The sequence below is a fragment of the Pecten maximus genome, chromosome 9, assembly GCF_902652985.1.
Source record: "Pecten maximus chromosome 9, xPecMax1.1, whole genome shotgun sequence".
Lineage (NCBI taxonomy): Eukaryota > Metazoa > Mollusca > Bivalvia > Pectinida > Pectinidae > Pecten > Pecten maximus.
Window position 1 is genome coordinate 34,232,278 of NC_047023.1, and position 26,479 is coordinate 34,258,756.

At 35.9% G+C, this 26,479-nt stretch overlaps 1 protein-coding gene across 2 annotated transcripts; it reads left to right on the forward strand.

Annotated features, from left to right (window-relative positions):
• Positions 1–5,577: 5,577 nt before the first annotated feature.
• On the forward strand, positions 5,578–26,437 carry LOC117334056 (heat shock 70 kDa protein 12A-like). 2 transcript variants are annotated; one of them, XM_033893489.1, is made up of 7 exons: positions 5,578–5,638; positions 17,629–17,764; positions 18,478–18,680; positions 18,925–19,024; positions 19,698–19,922; positions 21,712–21,907; positions 23,423–26,437. In XM_033893489.1, the coding sequence occupies exons 2-7, from the start codon at positions 17,654–17,656 to the stop codon at positions 24,472–24,474; spliced, it is 1,887 nt and encodes a 628-aa protein (XP_033749380.1). In that variant the 5' UTR covers positions 5,578–5,638; positions 17,629–17,653; the 3' UTR covers positions 24,475–26,437. The 2 variants fall into 2 exon arrangements, with proteins under 2 accessions (XP_033749380.1, XP_033749379.1); XM_033893488.1 differs by having other exon boundaries at positions 5,588–5,638; positions 17,583–17,764.
• Positions 26,438–26,479: the final 42 nt, after the last annotated feature.

Here is a 26,479-nt window from a genome sequence, read left to right on the forward strand (position 1 = left end):
ATAAAGACATATCATCCCGACATAAAGATATATCACCCCGATATAAAGACATATCACCCCAACATAAAGATATATCATCCCGACATAAAGACATACCACCCCGACATAGAGACATATCACCCTGATATAAAGATATACCACCCCGACATAAAGATATACCACCCCGATATAAAGACATATCACCCCGACATAAAGACATATCACCCCGACATAAAGACATATCACCCCGACATAAAGACATATCACCCCGACATAAAGATATACCACCCTGATATAAAGATATACCACCACGACATAAAGACATATCACCCCGACATAAAGACATATCACCCTGATATAAAGATATACCACCCTGATATAAAGATATACTACCCCGACATAAAGATATACCACCCGACATATAGACATATCACCCCGACATAAAGATATACCACCCCGACATAAAAACATATCACCCCGACATAAAAACATACCACCCCGACATAAAGATATACCACCCCGACATAAAGATATATCACACTGATATAAAGATATACCACCCCGACATAAAGATATACCACCCCGACATAAAGACATATCACCCTGATATAAAGATATACCACCCCGACATAAAGATATACCACCCCGACATAAAGATATATCACACTGATATAAAAAACATATCACCACGACATAAAGACATATCACCCCGACATAAAGACATATCACCCTGATATAAAGATATACCACCCCGACATAAAGATATACCACCCGACATATAGACATATCACCCCGACATAAAGATATACCACCCCGACATAAAAACATACCACCCCGACATAAAAACATACCACCCCGACATAAAGATATACCACCCCGACATAAAGACATATCACCCCGACATAAAGATATATCTAATTGATATAAAAACATGTCCATCTGACATAGACACACCACCATATATAACGATTAAACTGACATAGATAGACATCAAATTATTCATGCTATCCTAAAACATATTCCATACAAAGTTTAGACCATTCATACATGGTACAAGTATTCAAAGCTATTGTCCATCAAAGTATTCATTCTACCTGAGACATATATGGCGTTCCATACACAGTTTTGACTATTTTACATGGTCGTTATAACATACAAGGTAAAGGTATTCAAAGCTATTGTTCATTACGTACAGAGTAATCAACTGTAAGTATGTAATCCGAGTGTGTTGGGTTGTAATATGTTTCAATGTTTCAAGGTTTTATTGATAACACTCTGACCGACTAACGTGTGTAACAAGAGGTCACATATACATAATAACAATGATACATGGCGTACAGTTATACAAACTTACTATATTCTATACAATATAAATTTGTGATAATTACAAAGAGCATTCAAGAATGGAGGAAGACTGCTTGGTACAAAAATCACTTTAGAATCAATTAACTTAGTTTTTCTATAAATCTACACATTCTTATATAAACTTTACGATTAAATATAGTGAACATCCCTTGCATTTTTTCTCGACTCGGATAAGTAAAATAGTATTTTGGAATATATTTCTTCCTCAAACATATTACAGATTCATGTTCACATTTAAATATATAATGAAATTCATCACCAATATCTGATATACACAAATTACATATTCTCTCGTGACGAAGTATACCAAGTCATCGTCCTGATTCTATTGGTAGTTTAATATTAGAGGATCGAAATTTACACATAATTTTTCTATCTTTTTCATTTAGCTGTAGAATAGTACTTTTCTATGCCAAATTGTGTCTTAAATATAGAATATGTTTGTCCTTTGAAGAACTATCAACACCATGAAATCATTTCTGTATAAACTGATCCTGCAATCTACTTTTAACTAGACTCTTTATTTCATCTCTTGAAAAAGAACATATTGATTTGTAAATCCAGACATAGTTTAAGCCAGATTTAGATAAAATATCTTTAATGTATGACAACCATTTACACGACATAGATCCAGTTTCCTGTAAAGTATACATTAATCTTTAGATATTATTTGACAGTTTATTTGAGGTTATCAAGCTATGCCAAAACGTATTCATTCTACATTTGATTTCAATGTCAAGAGGGTATCTTCCTAGTTCGCCATAATCATAAAATCAGCTGTACACTTTCTTAATTTAAAGTATGTTTTTACAAAATTGCAAGTAAATTTTCTCTATAATATTTATATTTTCAAATCTCCATATTTCAAAAGAATACAATAAAACTGGCATGACAAGTGAATCAAATATGTTCAATTGGAGATCTACAGGAAGTGATATGTTCCTAAGTTTCTTTTAAATAGCAAAAACTTACTTCTGTGCTTGCTCAGCAACTTTTTTCTTTGCTTTAAAAAACTACCATTAAAGTTAAAGAATGTACCTATATATGTATACCCTTCAACTTCGTCCAACTCTGTGTCGCACAATGTAAAAAGGTGAATTTGTAGACATTTCGAAAAGATTACAACTTTTGTTTTTCTTATATTTAGTTCAAATTTAAATCACCATATAAAATGATAAAACGTTTTAGATACATCCCGATATTGTCGATACATAATTTGTCTAAAGTTTGAAGACAGTTAACATTTTTTCAACAAGATAAGTTTCTAAATCATTAAGATAAATTGAAAACAAAAAAGGCGATAAATTTTCCCCTTGTTTTCTGACAAATAACATTAAACATTTTTCCAATGACATTGCTCTTTAGTAGTTTTTTCCAGAGACTAACTCTCCACACTGTATCGAATGTCTTTTTAAAATCAATGAAAGTACAATAAAGCTTCTTTCCTAATGAGAAATACATGGAAATTAAAGGGGACAGTACAAATATATTATCTGTTGTTGAATATCCATTTCGGATACATAATATTTGTACAGAAAAGCATTATTAATCTGTTCTTATATGTCACTCTATATAGTAATCTATACATGTTTAAGAGTATCAAATAGGTTATAAACATGAAAATCCTTTAAGTCATATTTTGCAGTGCATTATATTAGGTACGATCATATAAATCTATACATTAACATTCCATCATTGAATATAGATGTATAATCATTCAAGTTATTAGTGTCAGACATTATATTCATGTTGTACTTATTTCCTACAAAACCTCTATGACACAAAATATCAACATCACTATATATTTGAGAGTATTGAGGACACTATATATATGACTCTGCTCTTTATCATTTTCTTTATCCAAATACATTATAGATAAACACATAAATAACTAGTTCACAGTTCTAAGGAAATATTATTCAAGCTATGTACTTTTCAAATTGAGTAAACTCTTATAGTTTATCAACATCACTATATATGTTGAAATAAAGCAACACAATTTGTTATGTAAGGATATAGGCATTTAGTTTCAGGAGGATATAATATTTGAGTATATTCGGAACACTTGTTGAAATAAAGTATTCACATTATCAACCGTGGGTGAACTTTTTCCTTCTGTACATAGAATTATAGAGAGATTTAGCAAGTTCCTTTTGCAGTTGTTCACAATTCTTAAGATGAATAAACTTAGTTTCCTGTGACATTTCATTAAAATTATCAATATTTTCCCTTGCTTTTATAAAAAGTTCATATCTTATGTCATTATATAATGGACAGACCATTAAAAATGTTGTTCATCTTCCACTTTGTTCATGTTACAATAGCAACACAGTTTGTCCTCAACTAACACAGGCGGTCTGGCGTACCGACCTGTCTCGAGCGCCAGTGGTAACGAACCACTTCGTAATGATGATAATACACGTTTATGTGATCTAGGCAGGTTGAGTCCGACATACAGGTATGTCTCTGTGTATGCACGTTGTTTAAATACATACAGGGCTCCAAGGACACGACCTGCAGATTTAGATATTTATAACACAGCTTTCTTTAGAGATAAATTCTCGTCGAGCCGTCGAGCCACACTCCCAGATATTTGTAGGATCCACTATACTCCAACACATTAATTGTACCTGTGTTTTACCTGTAGTCATTTACCCGTGCTACCTGTAGAAAACCAAACATTTAACGTTCCGATTCAACAATAAATTTAGTTTTATGTCTAAACATGGGGCTGAACAAGGACGAAAAGCTCTTTTTGCTCTTCGCTCCAAATGTAATAATATGAGTTTGAATATCAAAACTATGTTGCACCTTTTTGATACATATGTCGGAAGTATTTTTTTTTATGCCTGTGAAATATGGGGAATTAATAAAGCGCTTGAAGTAGAAAAAATTCATTTGGAATTTTGCAAAAAATTACTTGGTGTAAAGAAATCTACATGTAACGCTATGGTATACATTGAACTTGGTCGCCAACCGCTAGCTAATACACAATTGTTTAGGATGTTAAAATATTGGTTTAAATTATTAAATTCCTATAATTGTATCTTAACTGAGGCGTATGACTTTCTTTACAGGGAAACGGAGAAGGAACGTCCTAAGCAAAATCGGTTAGTTTTTCTAAAACGAAAACTATTTGAGCTAGGTTTTGGTTATGTCTGGGCGAGACAGACACCCACCGACATTTATCTTTTGCCTCTAATTAAACAGAGAATTGAAGATCAGGCCAATCAAAATTTATTTAATTTAATATAAACTTCGAGTAAATGTGAACTCTATAGGCATATGGTTGAAAAGGTGGCCTTACAATTCTATCTGACTAAATCATTACCTAAACAACGAAGAATTATGATTTCTAAATTTCGTCTATCTGCCCATAATTTAGCTGTAGAATCCGGAAGATACAAGAATATAGAAAGGTGTTACAGATATTGTCCAAATTGTAATTCATTAGATGTTGAAGATGAATATCATTTTCTACTTGTCTGTCTTCTTATACTTTGATAAAAGGAAGAAATATATAAAGAAATATTTATGGCACAAGCCATCAGTTCTCAAAGTTATCGAATTATTAAACTCAAGAAGTCAGAAAGAATTGAATTTGTTAGGAAGATTTATTTCAGAAGCCTATAAACGTAGAATTGTGTAACTACATTATTACTGCAATGTATTTTTCAAAGTGCTGCTCTCTGTCCGATATTTGTATGTTCTTCAATCTGTCCGTTCGTCCGCCTGTTCCATTATTTTGATACCTGTACAGGTGTAAGGATTAACCGTTCAATTGCGATATACATGTACCTTAGTACATATAACTACATATTAATTCAAAGTATTATCTAATGATTATATGTATGAAATTTCATATCATTACTCTAGGCGGAAAATGTGAACCGCTTTAGTATTATGTAACATGTACACTGTAGAGTGTGAGATTTTGTGTAAATGTATCATGTATACATGTATGTATATATATTTTACCGATGGGCCGAAAGGCCTAAGGTAATAAAAGAATTGAATTGAGTTTTAACAGAGTCTCCTTTGTGGGTACAAGTAATTATTCTGGTGTATATACGATAGAATCAAAGCACTGACCGATATTCATACATACATATAACTGCATTATACTACGTCAGTCAATGAGAGGTCTATTTTTAAATATATTGTATTTCAAGCTATTCAAATAACTCACAGACAATGGATATACATATGCCGACACGTATACCCCGATCTGCGCAGACGCTAACTACGTGTATACCTGGTCCCCTTGAGGTTTGCTGCCTGTCAACACGTACAGGTATGTATTAGTATTATAAGAGGTTACGTATTCTTTTTCGTAGATACTTATTGTATTTACCCACCTGCTATAGTACAAATATCTTTATTTTAAAGACCGTGATATTTATTGTGGTATTGAAATAAGAAATAGATAAATTCATATAATAACCAATTGGATGTGACATTGCATGCCGGTACACGCCTTTGCTTTATCGATCGTTTCTATTCTGTGAAATACTCGTTTGTTTCGGTTTCGGTTTCTACTACCACCGTACCTTATACCCCGAAACCATCAATTCAGCCATATTTAATTTCGGTAGCGTAGTAAAATGACAACCCTATAGCATGCTAAGTCAAGTTACTCATCAAACTATATCCGATATCATCAGATTCAGATATCTTACTAATTATACTTTATACTAGATCTTATAGATCTATATTATTTGATATATATATGATATCTTATTAGAAATATATGTATTATACATTACACACGATATTTCATTTTATGATAGATCTGATATAAAATATAAGACATTTTATGAAGAAAAGTGTATGAAATGTCTGATATCTTTTGTGGGATAACACAACCTTAATGATGTGCGATGCGCCCACGATGTCTGCACGGTGTCCCTTAATTCGTTAGTTGAGCTACACTACAGAACAATATATCACTAATATGAATGATATCACACTATAATTCGTCCATTAAGTTGTCAGAATAGCTACACTACAGAACAATGTATCACTACTATTAATGATATCACATCATAATTCATCTATAAATTCCTTTAGTTTAGCTAATACAGGAAAATATATTACTTCTATTAGTGATATCATACCATAATTCATCTGTAAATTCGTTAGTTAAGCTAATACAGGAAAATATATTAATAATATTAATGATATCATACCATAATTCATCTGTTAAATTGTCAGTATAGCTACACTACCGACGATACCCGACACTATTGTAAATAACCTATACGAGACAATAGTGTCGTATTATGTAATCTGCATAGCCGACTGAATAACAATTTAACATAAGATGTATCTATAATTGTCTAATCCAGGAGGCCGGTACACCTATCACGGGTCTAAAACCATGAACGGATTTGACAATAAAGCATTGTAACCTCTTTATCATTAATATTTCTGCCCTTTCCAGATTTCAAAGCTAAAAACCATACAATGCTTTAAATGGTTTAATGCACTAGGATGACAGCTAGGCCGAATTAGACTCATTGCCCCTCTACGAAGCGTATTACATGCACGAAGTTTTAGTTCAGTACTATCAAATCTATTATCTAACATCACTCCAACATGCGTTACGTTGTCTACTTCATGAGATGACAGATATTATTTGCATACATTTTCTTTCTCCATCAAAATATCACAAAGATCCTTTTTGTAGAAGAAAAACAAATCATTTAGAGTTGATTTTCAATTACGGGAAATTTCAAGTTATTAGCCAATGCTTTCGTCAAATTGAGCTTTAGGAAATGATCTACTTTAGCGTAAGGTACCATTCCTAGTGCATTCATCGAGCACAACACATGGACATGATCTGACAAGTCGACACTTTTCAAATATATAATTGGCTCTACAATTATGTGATGTATCAGTGTTCCGTTCCCAGTCTCGGAGATAAAACGTGAAGAAATGCCACGAGCAGTAAGTTTGTTGATACATTGTACGTCGTTAAATGGGTACGAAAATAAATAAATACATAAATGAATAAGTAAAGAAAAATAAAGAAAATGAAAATACGCCGACGTTGCAGTTGTATAAAACTGCCATAGTGGCCCTTTGCGTTTTGCATTCAAATCTCTTATCAACAAGTCATTTCCTCTTTCAGAATATACAGAGTATAAGCTCTTTATCAATTCTACGTATTCACCAAAAACGTTAAATGTCCTTGATGACGCAGGCATATACACTTCAAAACCATACAAAAATTATCGGGAATACATATCTCAGCTCCAACACTCCTGGCTGGGACTATCGACCTGCACCTCTTCTACTCTCAAGGTTTTCCTTATAGAGCAGATCAACAACTGTTCATATTTTATAATATGTTCATCTTCGACCAAGATATTCAGTTGCCCCGATGCCGTATTCATACTCTCATAATATCTCTAAAATGTTTTGGTCATATTGGGTCTACTCGGGAAACTCCTCTGTGCAGATTCAGATGAAACGTTTCTGTTCATTCCAAGCCAAACCTATGGTTTGGTAGGTGAAGAGTGTAAGGGTATGGCTGTAAAGACTAAGGTTTGGTTGTAGTAGATGTGTAAGTGTCTGCGCCGTAAATGTTATGGTTTGGTTATAGAAGTGTGAATATATTTGTTGTAACAATTATGGTTGGTTGTGGTGGATTTGTAGATTTTTGTGACTGAGCATATTGCTCAGTACATGCAAACAACTTCAATTATAAGAAACCCTCATTTGTTTCGGTTTCTACTTCTACATAACTAATACCTTAGATGTGTAGTTTTCGCTATCTCAGGCTTTTCTATGACTGCTTACTAATACATAATACTATTGGTAACCCTCTTATCGTTTAAGGGAGCTGATACCCGTGACAGTATTATAACCACTACTGTATGTGAGTTCCCTCTCTCTAAATCAGATACCTTCCGAATCACCTGCAGCGTGTTCCATTTAACGGAACGTTCCGGTTGTGCCAACTAGGAACGGGTTCGCTAAATGGTACATGACGTTCCAATCACGTTCTGCGCACGCGAAATCCAACATGGCGGACATAATAATGATTGCGTCAGCGTCCTATACGTTTTTGTCGTTTTTCAACGAGGACGATGACGATACTGTAGAAACAGCAGCGGCGGTTTGTAATATAAGAAACGAACGTACCCGAATTTCTTTTTATGTACTGACCATTGTCAAATATTATGATGAACAGGAGTTTCATTATCATTTCCGAATGACCAGGAGTTGTTTGAATTTCATTTTTTTTTTTAATTTCATTTTTTTTTTATTTATAAATCTGCTGGCATGATAAATGCTGCAATCAAGCATATTCAAAGTTTCAAAATTTCAACAAAGATGTACAGCCAGAATGATATGCGATTAACTAACAAATAGATTATTATCACTACTGTGTTAGACTTCCGACCCTATCAGACACTATCCAGCATATCTGATTGTCCCTGGATGTTTTGAAATCTTAATAGATCTTATTCATGGCACTGGTAAAGTGCCGGTCTATCATGAGCAGGGCCGCAGACCGTTTCGATGTCACTGTCAGTAGTATCGCCAGGACTAAGGCGCGAGTCATCATCGCCATAATGGAATATGATGAAGGAGTTCATCGTCTGGCCAACTGGTAAATAACACACAATCTACCTTTTACGATGCCATCTACTTTCACTTATGAACTTGATAGAATATAATACAGTCAGACTTCGTTAACTCGTACTCGGATAACTCGAAAACCCCGTTCAACTCGAAGTATTACTCCGGTTCCGGCAAAAATCCTTTTTCTTAGTAATAAAAACTCTGATAATTCGAAAAACTCGGTTATTCCGAAGTAAAATATTGGTCGCGATATTATAAAACCTATGTAAAATGTACCGGTTATCCCGAAGTTGAAAACATCATTTTCAATTTTAAACAAAATGTGTCAACAAAATACTCATCGTACATTTGTACGTCTTGGTTAAATTGTTTACAATTTCGTGCACGGGAAATATCCAGTTTTTGTTTCGTTTTGTTATTAAATTACCTTTAACATATCTATTTTTACTGTAAAACCCGTCTTTTTTAAGATCCAACAGTATTGATGTTGACAAACAGAACTTACATAATCCCTTTGATGATTAAAGCAGTGCGATAATTATACCCAAGTTACACCCAAGCTGGCGCTTCTGTACAGCTGTCTAGGTTACCATGTGCGTTCAGGCGGAACTATCCGACACACCTGAAATCACAACTATGGCCGGGTAACGTGTGAATTAATTCCAGGACTTCGTTTCTGATCGAACTATGATAAACTGTGCATTTCCTGCTGCTACTGCACTTGTCAACACGTGATCTGTGCCGATACATTTGTGTATGTATTATTTGCCGCAGACTTCGTATATTGGTTTTTTTATGATTTTTAACGATAATATAATTTTTGTACCACGACAGAAATTATTTAAATAGATTTTAAAGTGATGAAATTTTGTGTTAATCTTCTCGTCTTTCACTCACTTAGAAATGGCATGTCGGACACGCCTCCCAATCACAAATATACTGGCTTACTGGATTTCAAAACGATATGATAGTATTGTATCATATATAATTTACTTTTTAGAAATGTCGTGTCTAGCATAAATAATAAATACGATTTTTTATAATTAGTATTTGGAATCAAATAGGCGTGTTTCTGTTAAGGATGCGTTTTTATGCAGAGATGTAAATAATTTTTATAGATATAATATACCAACACGTCTACCTTGAAACTCGGTTAACTGGAAGACTCGGATAACTCGAAGTTTTTCACGATCCCGACGACTTCGAGTTAACGAGGTTTGACTGTAGTTTAAAATGGTCATTTAAATCTACTTACGCGGCACAACGCCGCAAAATAGGCCACAGTACATAGTCCTCGTCCTCCTATGCCGTTTCAGTCAATTCAAAACAATGCGGGTTGAAAGTTCACAAGAGCAGGTGCATTCGATCGACACAATATTACTAGGTAAACCTTGTCACATTCAAATTCGATGTAGCTATTAACAATTCCAGTTTAATTACCGGCAAGTGTTTCGACAGACGTTTTTTTAATCATCTGGATATCAGCAAAATCGTTAAGGAAGAAAATGATAGTAAATACAATAATAGAACATTCTGTTGTAAACGGTCTAATATTGTTTTTTAAGACTGGCCAAATCCAAAGACTCGCCCCCTTTCTTCAAATATCTGGTTTCATATTTCAATATACAATATCATTATTTAATTTACTAAATGTTAGTTTGATCAGAAATAAAACTATCAACAAGTCATTCCTAAATGCCTCAGATTAAAAAGAAATGGTTTTGGCTAATGATCATTCCAACGGTGGTTACAAAAACGTTATACATAAACGTTTATGTAGGTGTTGAACATCACTGCTCCAACATTGTGATTGGAAGTTTCTGATAGATTGTTTGTTTGTTTATTAAAGTGTCACGTATTGATACATAAAATATACATAAAATACAAGCATAATTTCATTAAAAACGTTAAAATGCATCAACACCCAGCCATATTTGGCTTATGAGACACTACTGCAGTAAAATCTTGAGTGTCAATTAATATTAAGACTTATAGATAAAAAGTTTTGTCTTCTTTGGTACATATCAAACAATAACCTGGCGACATCTTTTTGCAAATTATCTTCTTTCATAAGAAATATTAATTTATCTTTGCTGTTTAAAGCATTAAAATTCTGTAAATTAGCTTCTGCTTTATTAAAAACTAAAAGTCTCAAGTCAGAGTAAAAATCGCAATCAATAAAAAAGTGAGTTTCATCCTCAACATGATTTGATGTACAATATATACATTTCCTTTCTTGTAAAGGAATTATTGGCCTGGCGTATCTACCCGTTTCTATAGCTAATGGCAGAGAACCACTTCTAAAATTAGATAAAATTCTTCTGTGTGATCTATTTCTAATATTTTTAACATAAAAACTTGTACTAATTTCATTTTTATATAGGCGGTAGGTACGCAACTTATTACCATTTACACGGTTACTATCATTAAAAAGATCATTTCTCCAATCTATCTGGTCTCGATTATCCAATATCCGCTTAATATCACGAAGTTTACATTTAGTCGAGCGTTGACTGTTCATTACATCAGATAATCCAAAACTGTGTATAATAGTGTCACATTTTCTTCTCCAAGAGTTAGCAATATGTTCTGTAGCATTATATATAGTTTTAGTTAAACGGGGTTCTTCCGCACCGTGTAGTCTTAGACGTAGACGTAGTACTTCAATAATTTGCTTGTGGTGTGTCGACATGAATCCCATATCGCCTCGACTTGCTGTATTTGAAGAGTTTTTCGAAGATCCTAGAAATAATCTACACGCCTTATTCTGTATATTTTTCACATGTGTCCATTTCGATATTCCCCATATTCCAGCACCGTAGTAGAGTACAGGTTCCACGAGGTTACGATATAATTTTTCAAATACATCAAAGGAAAAACCTCCACTTGAAAGGAACTTAGTATATAAAGCAGATAGTGCCCTGCTCGCTGATTTAGTAATATTTTGTACTGTATATTTGAAGTCCATAAATTCATTAAACGTTAATCCTAGATAACGGTACGAGGTTTCGTAATCAATACGTTGATCTCCACACTTAAATATGCAGTTTGATCTGGGTGAATTTTTTCCCCTGAAGTGTAAAACTTTGGTTTTTTCAGTATTTATAGACATCCTCCACTTGCGACACCAGGAGTTAACAACATCCAACATTTTTTGTAGACTTATTTCATCTTCAGCAATTAATGCAATGTCATCTGCATATAGTAATATTGCTAGATTTTGTCCATTTATACTCGTTCCACAATTCAGAGAGTTGATTTCGTCGACAATGTCATTAACATATATAGAAAAAAGTGTTGGAGACAATTTACAGCCTTGTTTCGCTCCGAATTTAATATCGAAAAAGTCAGTTAAAGAATTTCCTAGCTTAATAGCGCTCCTCGTAGATGTATATAACGATTTAATAGCGTTTAAAAAAGGACCAGTAATTCCAAGCTTCATCAGTTTGTACCACAGTAAATCACGATGAATATTATCAAACGCCCGTTTTGCATCAATAAAACATACAAATGTGTCCTTTCTCTGAATTCTCCTGTTCTTAACAATAGAAGTCAATGTATACAAATGGTCCAAACAACTTCTTTTTTCCCTAAACCCGTTTTGTTCCTCAGCTAATATGTTGTTCCGTTCCAGCCATTTATAGAGCCGTTGATTTAAAATATCCGCGTATACCTTACACGGGATCGATATTAAGGAAATAGGTCTGTACGTTAATGGATCCAATTTATCAGTTTTAGGCTTGGGGATCGGTGCAATAATACTAGACTGCCACTCGTCGGGTACTTCACCTTCACTAAAACAATATTTAATAATTTTATAAAGTAAGTCAATGCTAGTTTGGTTCCTTAAAATCTCACTTGGAAGTTCATCGACACCAACAGACTTATTTAAATTTGCCCTAAACACAGCATTTTTTACTTCCTCGATAGTGATTTCCTCATTCAACACCGAAATGTCAATATTGTTTTCCACCGAATCTTTTAAATACTCTGATTGTTCACGTGCATACACAAGAAATTCATCATCAAATCCATCCATTCCATTTACACCGTTGTATAATCCCTCGAAGTCCGTCTTCCATTTATCGAGTACTTTGGCCTTGTCCGATATTACATTATTATCGGAATCGCAAATCCGGAATGTAGGATCACTTTTACGGTCATTTGCCAATCCAAGAGTTCCAATAGATCTCCAAAATTCTCGAGTATTGCCATGTTCACTTAAACTATGAATTTTATCCTGCTTGCTTCGTTGATGTATTCTTTTATACTTTTTATTAGTCCGGTCGAATTCTTTCCGGTTACGTAAAAACATCAAACGAAATATTGTTTTCTCTCGGTTCTTACACCTTTTCCATTTATGTTCCGCTTCACACACGCTATTCCATTTATTCTGTAGTTCCTCATTCCAGTAAGGTTTACGATTACGATTAGTTTGTTTACCATTTTTCGGTTTTATTTCTCTGTATTTTCTTTCCATCCCTTCTATAAGAAGATTTTTAAAATCACAATACGCTGTATTAACGTCTCTACGACTATTAACGATCGTCTCAATTCTATCTATTGCTTCTAAAAGTTTCTTATTCATGGTTTCATCGGCAAAGATATCATCTCTATTTGGCACTGTATCAATTTTAAAACGTCTGGGGGCTTTACTGCCAAAGGCGTTGTCCACTTCGAATTCGTTGGATAAAATTGAGCTAGTATTTGTTGATAAAAAGAATTCCAACAGGGAGTGGTCCGGAATAGATTTGTATCCTTGAAGTTTAAATTTTGACGCAAGATCTGTCATTGTGTGAACTTTAAAATTATTGATGTAACACAATTGTTCATGTGGCACAAGTACATAATCAACCACAGATCTGCCTTTTACAGAAATGTTCGTGAAATCTTGCGTACCTACTCGCCCATTTAACATACACATATTACAATCTATCAAAAATTCAATTAAAAAAGCACCATTCCTATTTGAATGCTCATCAATGATTTCTCTCAGAGGTATGTTATCTACACCCTCAATAAAATCCTGGACATCATTACAACGTGCATTAAAATCTCCAAATACGATAATTTTTCCATCATTTTGATACATATACACTTGTTCCAGTAATTTGGTGTAAAAAACATGCGTATCATGATAAACAGATGTTTCCGGTGGTAAATAGCATACACATAGACAAAATGTTTCTATATCATTACTTAACTTCAACCATAAAATGTCTTGTTGTGTATCATCTAGAATTTCAATATCAAAAATATTCGTTAAGCTAGATTTTACTAAAAAAGCTACACCACCTGATCCTCTTTTGGCATTTTTATGTATCTTATCTCTGTTCCTATAGTAACAATCATAACCATCAATATCTAAAGCATCATGTTCTTTCCAAAATGTTTCACATAAACCAATAACATCTAATTTTAAGGAATTGACAACAGTTTGTCTAAATTTGAAATTGTCCTCTGTTTGTCTGAGTGACCAGCCACTTACATTCCATACGCCAAGCGAGAGTTCCTACCTGAATCCCCTTTTGTCACTGCTTCGCGGTTTGTAGTAGTTTCTACCACAATGTTCTCTATTGTCACCTTGTTCTCTATTGTCACCTTGTTCTGTATTGTCACTTTGATCCCGCGGTCCGCGTACGTTTTCACGAAACATACCGCGATCCGTTCCATTTCGTGTCCTAAACTCACTATGCGTGTTCCGTACTCTACGGCTGTTGTCAATCCACTCACAGTCCCTGTCGTTCCGTACTACGCGATTGTCGACACTATACCGCGATCCGTTGTCCGCACTTTCGTCCCTTGTGTAATCTCGATAGATACAGTAGCATCGCCAAACATGTCGAGAAGTAAAAAGTATTAATAAGCCATGATATTTAGAGATCTGAGGTATGTTTGTCTTCTCCCCTTAAAAATACCTTTCATTATATTTCACATTTAAATTAAATTTCAAGGAACTCGACGACAGATGGTCCAGGAAAAGTTCAAGAGGAAACATGTTTTATTTTAGAAATGCTTAATTTAAATAGACAGAAATATTGGTCCATTAGTACACGTGTATATGTATAGTCAGACTACCTTTGGAGGCAGAGGAGTAAGATCTATTCTCTGACCCGTGCTTTAGCCCTGGACAGGACTGACCAGTACAGCATGTATGCATGTGCAGATGCATGTATGTATGTATGCATGTATGATATAAACACTTTAATGAAGTATCCACCAAAGAAGAGAAAAGGATTAATTTTATTACCCCTATTATCAATGAAGCCAGATTATTTCTAATCTGCCATCAATCTGTACAAAGGGACGAAATGTACCGAAACATGTTTTATTTTAGAAATGCTTAATCTAAATAGACAGAAATATTGATCCATTAGTACACGTGTATATGTATAGTCAGACTACCTTGGAGTCAGAGTAACAACATCTATGCTCTGTCTCCGAATAAAACTGCATTCATTTATACGTGTGTCCAGACCTTTCATTTTCAACACCACATCATTCATCTATAAGGTGAATGCTTTTCCCGGAGATGTTGGTGCCATTGACGGGACGCACATTTCCATAGCTGAGCCAAGCATTCATAAAACCTCTTACTTCAACAGCAAAAAAAATCTATAGTGCTACAGGTACAAAAACATTTTTTTTAAATAATGCTTTATTCATACCAGATTAAAAGAACTTTCTTTCAGTTCGGCGTTTACGTATCTTTTTTTCTAATCAAAAGTTGCTTGGGTATTCATTTTCAACGAGGTTCAATGATACGAACATGTTTTTAACCCAAATACATAAAAGAAATGAAACATGAACACCTGCTTTTAATGTACATTTTATATCTGTACAGACAGTGGTTGACCATATAGGATGGCCAGGCTCTGTACATGACGCCAGGGTTTACAAGACAGGCGCGGTTGGACCCAATGAGGATTCAATGTAACTTGGAAATTACCGTTAACATTGCATCTTTGACCCATATATATATACATATAAGTATATCTACTGTTCTGTGTGGCAAGTGCGTATCCGTGTTTTGGGTAGCCACACGCATGCATGTCGCACGCACGGCGGGCCGTCCTAAAATTGTACCTTTGCTGTTAATAGGACGTTAAACAAAATAAACCAAACCAAACTGTTCGGTGTACTTGTGTCGGCTTGTGTCAAGATGAAGATGTGGACTGCTTCGAAAATGACAACTTTAATTTATACATGAATAGGGCACAAGTAATATAAAATAAGATAAATTTTCTTTGATAATTTTACTTTTATGCCAAAATTATATGTGATGTTTTACAATAAACAGGATATGAATGAATTTAAAATGTTATACCAATATCAATATGTCTACAGCAATTATTCATCAGCACAAAACAGGTGTAGATAAATATATGTGTTGGCTGATGCACATACATGGTACCAAGTTTACAAATGCAATTGTATTGTGACAAGACTCGCTAAACTGGTAATTTAAGACACAATATGTTAATACCAAATATGTGTATGTTTTTTCGTATAAAAAAATGCCACAATTTCCATTTTTTGGCACCAACCAATGTAAGTGGTTTGAAATTCTCCATTTCTTACAGGTATAACTTATATTAAAACCAAGCAAAAGACCAGTTGGTTGCTATCTACAACGTTAGCCTAGTTAACGTTAACGTCATTGTGTTGAACGAAACCGTCTGCGCAGGAACGTCGTCTACTCGATATCAAATCAATAACTTATGGATACTTTTAGGCATTTGTGATTCATTTGACACACAGTGCACTGAAAGTATTATAAATTTTGATCATTATTTTCACACGCTTTCATTTCTCCCGTGTTTGTTGACAAAAAACGCACTTCGCCCGGATATAGCCTAAAGAATAGAGGCGTAAAATCCGGCAAAATAATAACGATTTACGTCGTTGAGTTCGCCATGAAAGCTGAGAATACCTTAAATATTATGCAACATGTACTAATGCAAATTCATCGTTTTCTGTTGAAATTCGACTCGAAGATCTTTCAACGGCGGCCATATTGGTTCCAACATGGAACCCTCAAATGAAACGTTGTTGGTATCTGCCCTCGTTTTTGTAGTGTTTTTTTCTCTCTCTTTTTTTGCGTAAGAATTACGGTTTCGTTTAAAATGGATCTTCTCTGTTGTTATTTTTACTTCATACATGCCGCATTGTGCTACCAAGAAAGTTTAACAAACACAAAGAAAACTGATTTGGAGTGTAGGTAAACGCTTCTTTGTTTTCATTATCTAAACTATACCAACTAAAAACGACGTATAATTCTCCTTGGGACTGCCACACATTAACGAAAATAAGCATTCATGTGATTAGAGTATATTTTCCTATAAACTTTGTTAATTTCTAATCCCACTTCTATTGCCAAACTGCTGATAACACTTCACCCGGGAAACTTGGATAAGCTGACCGTTTAAACCGGAAATATTTTATCAACAAAGTAATTTTGCATGCCTGCTATTTGTTTTGTCCTATCAGTGATATATGGCACGTTGCCAACTGCCGGTCTTTATCTAAAGTCGCCCAACATAACATATTTTTAAATTGATTTTTACTCGAACCGATAGCAAAACTATGAAATTGACATGAAAGGGATGGCATTGAACTCGGATATTGGATACTGTCTTTTTTAGGTAAACATAAGAAGATATATATATGTTTACTACATATTGGAAACAGGTGTGATTGGACAGAAGGACTTATCATGGGGAATTGTCTGTCTCGTCAGGACCAAGGGACAGATCATACAACAGGAGAGTTAGCTTTAACCACCATCGTACCAGATCCTACTCCTACAGTCCCAAACACACAACAGGTATGACACCTTGTACAGAGGTCAACAAACATCCCTTTATCATTCAATTTATGTATTAAACTCGACAAAAACAATACTTAATCTTTGAAATAGCGGTGTGTTTTAGTATAATTTGTGACATTACATGTATATTAAGTTTAAAGGTCGTTTTCGCTTATCCTGGCCTAGGCCGCACACGAAAGCCTGAGCTAAAACTACAGGTAAAATATCGCGTGGCCTTTTGTGAATCACACACCCCTCCCCCACGTGAACACAAAAGCTTGTTACTATATTACTATAGTTTGTAGCATGTTATTTCAGCATGTTTTTGGCGTCCACCTCGACCTTCATAATAAAGTAAGAAAACTAAAATAATAATGTACAAAAATGTATTTTAAGTTGGTTTTAATGTTAAATGTTGTTTTTAACAATTCTTTGGCAATGGTATCCGTGTCATACTAGGTAGAAATGTTATGCATGGAAATGTAAACTATTTCAATGCTTAACTTAAACAGAAATGACGTTATTTTTTTGGTCGACGATAAAATTTTTTTCTGGATTTGCAATTTGCAGCAAAGTCAGATATGAACGAATAAATGATAATTGTAAACAAAATCATGTCAGTTAGTTAATCAAATTATATTTCTGTTTGAATTCATTGTACTTAAAATATACATGTACTTTCTATTAATTCCACGATTATAAAAACCGTAATATTTATTCTTATATTTCAGCAGAAAGATCACAATGACCGATTTCTGGTTGTCGCAATCGACTTTGGTACAACATACACCGGATACGCGTTTTCCTTCCGGCATGAATATGCGAGAGATCGTCTAAAAATTTCAACGAATATGTGGACTCACAACGTGGGACTGTCTGAAAAGGCACCGACCGCCGTTCTTCTAAACAAGAACCAACAAGTCGTTTCATTCGGGTACTGTTTTATCGTATAAATCTAAATCCTGTTTGTAACTGGCATTAACGTTAGTTAAAACAGAGAAAGAATGGTTTCCCAGAAAGATTATATATCAGAAGACCAAGACAATCTACTTTTCAATTATTGTTATAATAATCTAATAATGGCTGTGTAACAACTGTTCCATCAGGTTATAAATAGCTGTCGGATAAATGTAGATGTTGTGACTTTCGAATTTTATATATGCTTATATCATTCTCAGGTACGAGGCCTTACGAGATTATGCAGAACTGACAGAGGCTAAAAAACAGGCTACATTCTTCTTCTTTCATCGCTTCAAGATGAATCTATATACAGATGAGGTTCGTAGCAATGCCACTATAATATCACCATAATTGATGGTCGTGTGGCACACTGTCCAGTAACTCACTTACCTCACCAAGGTGGTCAGGTTCGATTTCCTGATCGGACATGATCCCTCTTTCCGACCACGGGGATTTTTACTGGTTGTACTCATGTTTCCTCCCACAGATCCCATCGGGCCTTCAAGAGTGATTTTTATCCCTTTTTTTTTTTACTTTTGTGGTTACATTTTATAAAGAGCGACCACATCATGAGAAAGTGATTAAATACATTAATGATCAGCTATAATTCCGTACAGTTGTATATATGTCTGTATGTCGAAAGACAATGGTAATTATTTATAATCTAAATTGATTAAATTCATAAAAATATGACAAAAACATAAAAAGGGTAAATGCTATTCATTTGTGAAAATGTACTTTATTCATTACCATTTTGTTAACACAAGATTGAGCAATATGCGCAAAATGTACAAAAGGTATGCGGTATTTAATAGGCAATATACACGACCAATACCCAATAGATGGCTACGGTTTACCATACTTGTTCGTTGGTGCAGTCGTCTACGAACTAAGGACATAGATAGTTGAACAATGTATATAAATATGTTTTATTTAATGCAAATAAAAAATCTTTTTGTTTTCACTTAAAACTATGTATTATGACTTACAGCGATTGAGAGCTAACACAATGCTGGCAGACATTCGTGGAAAACACGTTCCCGCCATAGTTGTGTTCTCGGCTGTGATTCGCTATTTACGAGAGCACGCCATTGATCGTATCAGAGGAATCGACAACCAGTTGTGTCTGGACGGAAAGCACGTACATTGGGTGCTGACAGTGCCTGCTATTTGGCATGACAAGGCGAAGCAGTTCATGCGGAAAGCCGCGGAACAGGTACAAATTATATATTGCATATTGTTATGTTGTTAAGCCATGCATGCCGCTCCGATGATGCATCTTTCGAAATCCATCACTATGTAATGTACTGAATTATGGGCTATTGTACATCTACAATGATCGTCAATGGACATATATCGCCTCAGTCTCAGGTAGCAATACTTTAGGCTATATTAAAACATCATTGACGAGTCCAAGAAGGACGAAACAACTGTATGATGTAGTTTTAATTGATTTTTGGACCCACCCGATTCCTTATTGAAATCTGCTAACATCTTGTTTGTCATTTGTTCAATCCTTAGAACGTTTGGTTCATAGAGCCGTATTAGCTGTTTATATAATTGTAAGCAAAACAAGTAGCTAGCTATGTATGCATGGATATTTATCAGTATTAGCGAACGTTTGGTGTTGTGGTTTTGACATTTCTTTAGTCCCGTTTCACGTTTGCAGTCGCCTCTCTTAGCATCACTTACGAGTCCTGGGACAGAACAGATGTACGGTGTCCCTAGCATCACTTACGAGTCCTAGGAGAGGACAGATGTACGGTGTCCCTAGCATCACTTACGAGTCCTGGGACAGAACAGATGTACGGTGTCCCTAGCATCACTTACGAGTCCTGGGACAGAACAGATGTACGGTGTCCCTAGCATCACTTACGAGTCCTAGGAGAGGACAGATGTACGGTGTCCCTAGCATCACTTACGAGTCCTGGGACAGAACAGATGTACGGTGTCCCTAGCATCACTTACGAGTCCTGGGACAGAACAGATGTACGGTGTCCCTAGCATCACTTACGAGTCCTAGGACAGGACAGCTGTATGATGTCCCTAACACCACTTACGAGTCCTAGAAAAACAGTTGTATGGTGTCCCTAGCATCACTTACGAGTCCGAGGACAAAACAGCTGTATGGTGTCCCTAGCATCACTTACGAGTCCTAGGGCAAAATAGCTGCATGATGTCCCTAGCATCACTTACGAGTCCTAGAAAAACAGTTGTATGGTGTCCCTAGCATCACTTACGAGTCCTAGAACAGGACAGATGCATGGTGTCCCTAACATCACTTACGAGTCCTAGGACGAAACAGCTGTATGGTGTCCCTAACATCACTTACGAGTCCTAGGACGAAACAGATGAATGGTGTTCCTAGCATCACTTACGAGTACTAGGACAAAACAGCTGTATGGTGTCCCTAGCATCACTTACGAGTCCTAGAACAGGACAGATGTATGGTGACCCTATCATCACTTACGAGTCCTAGAACAGGACAGATGTATGGTGTCCCTAACATCACTTACGAGTCCTAGAACAGGACAGATGTATGGTGACCCTATCATCACTTACGAGTCCTAGAACAGGACAGATGTATGGTGTCCCTAGCATCACTTACGAGTCCTAGGACAGGACAGATGTATGGTGTCCCTAGCATCACTTACGAGTCCTAGGACGAAACAGCTGTATGGTGTCCCTAACATCACTTACGAGTCCTAGGACTAAACAGCTGTATGGTGTCCCTAGCATCACTTACGAGTCCTAGAACAGGACAGATGTATGGCGTCCCTAACATCACTTACGAGTCATAGGACAAAATAGCTGTATGGTGTCCCTAACATCACTTACAAGTTCTAGGACAAAATAGCTGTATGATGTCCCTAACATCACTTACAAGTCCTAGGACAGAACAGATGTATGGTGTCCGTAACTATGTAAATTGTAATTAAAACACGTATGATACTTTCTTTTACCTTGAATATTACGCGAGAAATGTGACTTTTGTATTATTTCAGGCGGGAATCGAAGCTGACCGACTGACCCTTGCTCTGGAGCCCGAGGCAGCATCTTTATACTGTCGGTATGTTCCGGTGTATGACAGCAACGCCATCTCGCGAAGCTGTGAGGATCTCACACAGCCGGTTGCGGATAGATCTGATAACTTCAACTACTTTGGACCGGGAACTAGCTACATGATCCTTGATCTCGGAGGTAACATACAATGGGCTAAATTCAAACCGCTTTTAAGCTCGTTTTTGTATTGTTTTCATAATGTTACGCATGTATATATCAACTTAAATTTCCAGTTCGGGTTATAGTACTATGAACCGAAATGAGCATGAATACGAATACGAATTTTTTGATAATTCACGGCACCCATGTAGGTTCTCCTGATTATTGTTATTGGGCAGTATCGTTTCAGTAGACCTATCGTCTGAAATGATGTACACATTGTCCCCAATCTGACACGATACATATGTATCTGGAGAATGACGAGCCGCATCCCTATAACAGTGTAATCAACCAACAATAACGTGCATGTTAGTGCGGTTTTTCATGTCATGCAATGGGATTTCATTCATATGCCTACAAACCGAAACAGAATGCAGGTTTTTATGTCGAATTAGACTCAATGTAACGACAGAATATTGCAGATTTTCATTTGCCTTTGGCACTGAGTGTAAGATTGTCGGACTGACTATTCACTGTGTGGGAACGCTGGACGTGACTATTTTCTTTGTAAGAACGTTGGACGTGACTAATTGCTGTGTATGATCGTCGGACGGGACTATTTACTGTGTATGATCGTCGAACGGGACTATTTACTGTGTATGATCGTCGGACGGAACTATTTACTGTGTATGATCGTCGAACGGGACTATTTACTGTGTATGATCGTCGGACGGGACTATTTACTGTGTATGATCGTCGGACGGGACTATTTACTATGTATGATCGTCGGACGGGACTATTTACTGTGTATGATCGTCGAACGGGACTATTTACTGTGTATGATCGTCGGACGGGACTATTTACTGTGTATGATCGTCGAAAGGGACTATTTACTGTGTATGATCGTCGAACGGGACTATTTACTGTGTATGATCGTCGGACGGGACTATTTACTGTGTATGATCGTCGGACGTGACTATTTAATGTGTATGATTGTCGGACGGACTATTTAATGTGTATGATCGTCGGACGTGACTATTTACTGTGTATGATCGTCGGACGTGACCATTTACTGTGTATGATCGTCGGACGTGACTATTTAATGTGTATGATCGTCGGACGTGACTATTTGCTGTGTATGATCGTCGGACGGGACTGTTTACTGTGTATGATCGTTGGACCTGACTATTTACTGTGTATGATCGTCGGACGGGACTATTTACTGTGTATGGTCGTCGGACATGCCTATTTGCTGTGTATGATCGTCGGACGTGACTATTTAATGTGCATGATTGTCGGACGGACTATTTAATGTGTATGATCGTCGGACGTGACTATTTACTGTGTATGATCGTCGGACGGGACTATTTACTGTATAGGAACGTTGGAGGGACCTTTTACTATGTATGATCGGTGGACGTGACTGTTTAATGTGTATATTTGTTCGACAGGACTTTGTAGACTTGTCGGAAGGTTTCGTAGTGTTAATCAAGGAAGATAATTAACAAATAGGTAAACTACATTTTTTTTTATTATTGTGTGGATTGTTTTCAGGTGGGACAGTTGATTTGACCTTTCACACTGTCCGTCAGGACGGTACTCTACAGGAACTTCATCCGCCATCAGGGGGATATTGGGGAGGCACATTGGTGGACTCAGAGTTCTCAAACTTAATCATAAGTGCATTAGGGGAAGCGGTTATGATGCGTGCACACGTTGAATACCCAGAGGAAATGATAGAATTTATGTCCGAGTTTGAGGTGAAGAAGCGCATGTTTAAATGCAGCCAAACCGTGGCCGTGCAGATAAAAATTCCCGCGTGTTTAGTTGACCTTTATTCTGACGTGCATGGTATCAGTCTTGCAGAAGGACTGGCTCAACATGAATTGAAAGGTAAACTGAGTCTGAAGCGAGATAAACTTGTATTAACCGCGGAGCTGGTCGAATCTTTATTTGCCCCGTCTCTGTCGCACATCGTCGGACACCTAATCCAGCTACTACATTCGGAACCCATTAATCGTATTGATACAATACTGTTAGTTGGAGGGTATTCTGAATCACCGGTCGTCAAGGACAATATTAGTCGGATGTTTCCCCACATTCGGGTCATAAACCCTCCAGACGCTTCGTCCGCTATTCTCAAGGGTGCTGTTCTCTTTGGGCACGAACCATACGCCATTGCTAGTCGTGTTTGTAGAAACACGTATGGTATCGCAATGCAAATTCCCTACAACCCAGAAAAACACTCGAATGAGACGTGTCGAATCTTCGATGGAATGGTCGACGACGTGTTTGATGTTCACCTACGCGCAGGGGATACGGCTGCGGTAGGGGCTAAGGTCGCTGAGAGGGACTATTTCATTCGTGAGGGGACCATTTACGGTGTTCTCGACATATACGTGACGTCAAATCGTTCTCCAGAGTTTGTAACAGAAGCCGGATGTACGAAACTTGGGACTGTTACTATACAAACTGAAAACGAAAACAAAGACAGGAGTACAAAAATCGCAGTGCGACTGGTATACCATGGAACGGAGCTGGATGTAGAGGCACGAGAAGTCGCCAGCGGAAAGATCACCAAGATAACGGTCGACTTCCTTGGCTGATAAACGTATCAAAGGATACAGGATGCCATCAGTACCATCATTTTCAAAAGTATCATAAATGTCATAAGTACTGTAAGTGTCATACGTGTAATATGTACCATTAGTGTCATTATTACTGTACATTTGTATGTAGCGTAAGTGTAATAAATATCATTAGTGTCATTAGTACTATAAGTGTCATACGTGTCATTAGTACTATAAGTGCCATAAGTGTATTAAGTGCCATTAGTGTCATTAGTACTATAAGTGTCATACGTGTCATTAGTACTATAAGTGCCATTAATGGCATTAGTACTATAAGTACCATAAGTGACATTAGTACAATAAGTGCCATAAGTGTCATTAGTATCATAAGTACCATAAATGTCATTAGTACAATAAGTGCCATAAGTGGCATTAGTACTATAAGTGCCATAAGTGTAATAAGTGCCATTAGTGTCATTATTTCTATAAGTGTCATACGTGTCATTAGTACTATAAGTGCCATTAGTGGCATTAGTACTATAAGTGCCATTAGTGGCATTAGTACCATAAGTGCCATAAATGCCATTAGTATCATAAATGTCATTAGTACAATAAGTACCATAAGTGTCATTAGTACAATAAGTGTCATTAGAACCATAAGTGCCATAAGTGACATTAGTACCATAAGTGCCATCAATGTTATTAGTATCATAAATGTCATTAGTATCATAAGTGCTATTAGTACCATAAGTGTCATTAGTACAATAAGTGCCATAAGTGTCATTAGTAAATAAATGTCATACGTGTCATTAGTACAATAAGTACCATAAGTGTCATTAGTACAATAAGTGTCATAAGTACAATAAGTGTCATTAGTACAATAAGTGCCATAAGTGTCATTAGTACTATAAGTGCCATAAGTGTAATAAGTGCCATTAGTGTCATTATTACTATAAGTGTCATACGTGGCATTAGTACTATAAGTGCCATTAGTGGCATTATTACCATAAGTGCCATAAATGTCATTAGTACAATAAGTGTCATTAGTACAATAAGTGTCATTAGTACCATAAGTGCCATAAGTGACATTAGTACCATAAGTGCCATCAATGTTATTAGTTTCATAAATGTCATTAGTATCATAAATGTCATTAGTACCATAAGTGTCATTAGTACAATAAGTGCTATAAGTGTCATTAGTAAATAAGTGTCATACGTGTCATTAGTATAATAAGTACCATAAGTGTCATTACTACAATAAGTGTCATTAGTACAATAAGTGCCAGAAGTGTCATTAGTACTATAAGTGTCATACGTGTCATTAGTACCATAAGTACCATAAATGTCATTAGTACTATACGTACCATTAGTGTCATTAGTACTATAAGTACCATAAGTGACATTAGTACTATAAGTACCATAAGTGACATTAGTACTATAAGTACCATTAGTGGCATTAGTACCATAAGTGCCATAAATGTCATTAGTATCATGCATGGCATTAGTATCATAAGTGTCATTAGTACTATAAGTGTCGTACGTGTCATTAGTACTATAAGTGCCATAAGTGACATTAGTACTATAAGTACCATAAGTGACATTAGTACTATAAGTGTCATAAGTGTCATTTGTGCAATATAAATGTTTAATCGATAATAATTTTACAATTACGGCGTCGATTCGGGAAATCGGTTGTGGCAATTACGGTTGTCTAACCAGACCTTATTATTAATGTAGTCCTCTTTCCGTACTTTTAGGAAATACTGTTGCTTCATCAATGATGCATTTGCAGTTAAGGAGAGAACGACCATTTAACCGCATTGACGTTAGTATGACACAGCTAATAACCGACATGTTAGATGGGGCACATTTCTAAAGGCATTCTTACTACCGTATGTGCCTTCCCATTGACGTTTATTTCTTATATTTGCATCCATAAATTGTAAAAATGTTGCATGAAGGAAAGAGAAATAAAGTTTCCGTCACACTATACAACAAACACAGTTGAACCGATTTACATTTGGTAAACGTACAAATATAA

Bases quoted from the DNA above. Each gene is read 5' to 3' on its own strand.
- LOC117334056 (XM_033893489.1), top strand. From the start codon at position 17,654: ATGGGGAATTGTCTGTCTCGTCAGGACCAAGGGACAGATCATACAACA. The intron at 19,025-19,697 runs GTTCGTAGCAAT...TATGACTTACAG, and splicing joins TGAATCTATATACAGATGAG to CGATTGAGAGCTAACACAAT. The intron at 21,908-23,422 runs GTAACATACAAT...GATTGTTTTCAG, and splicing joins CATGATCCTTGATCTCGGAG to GTGGGACAGTTGATTTGACC.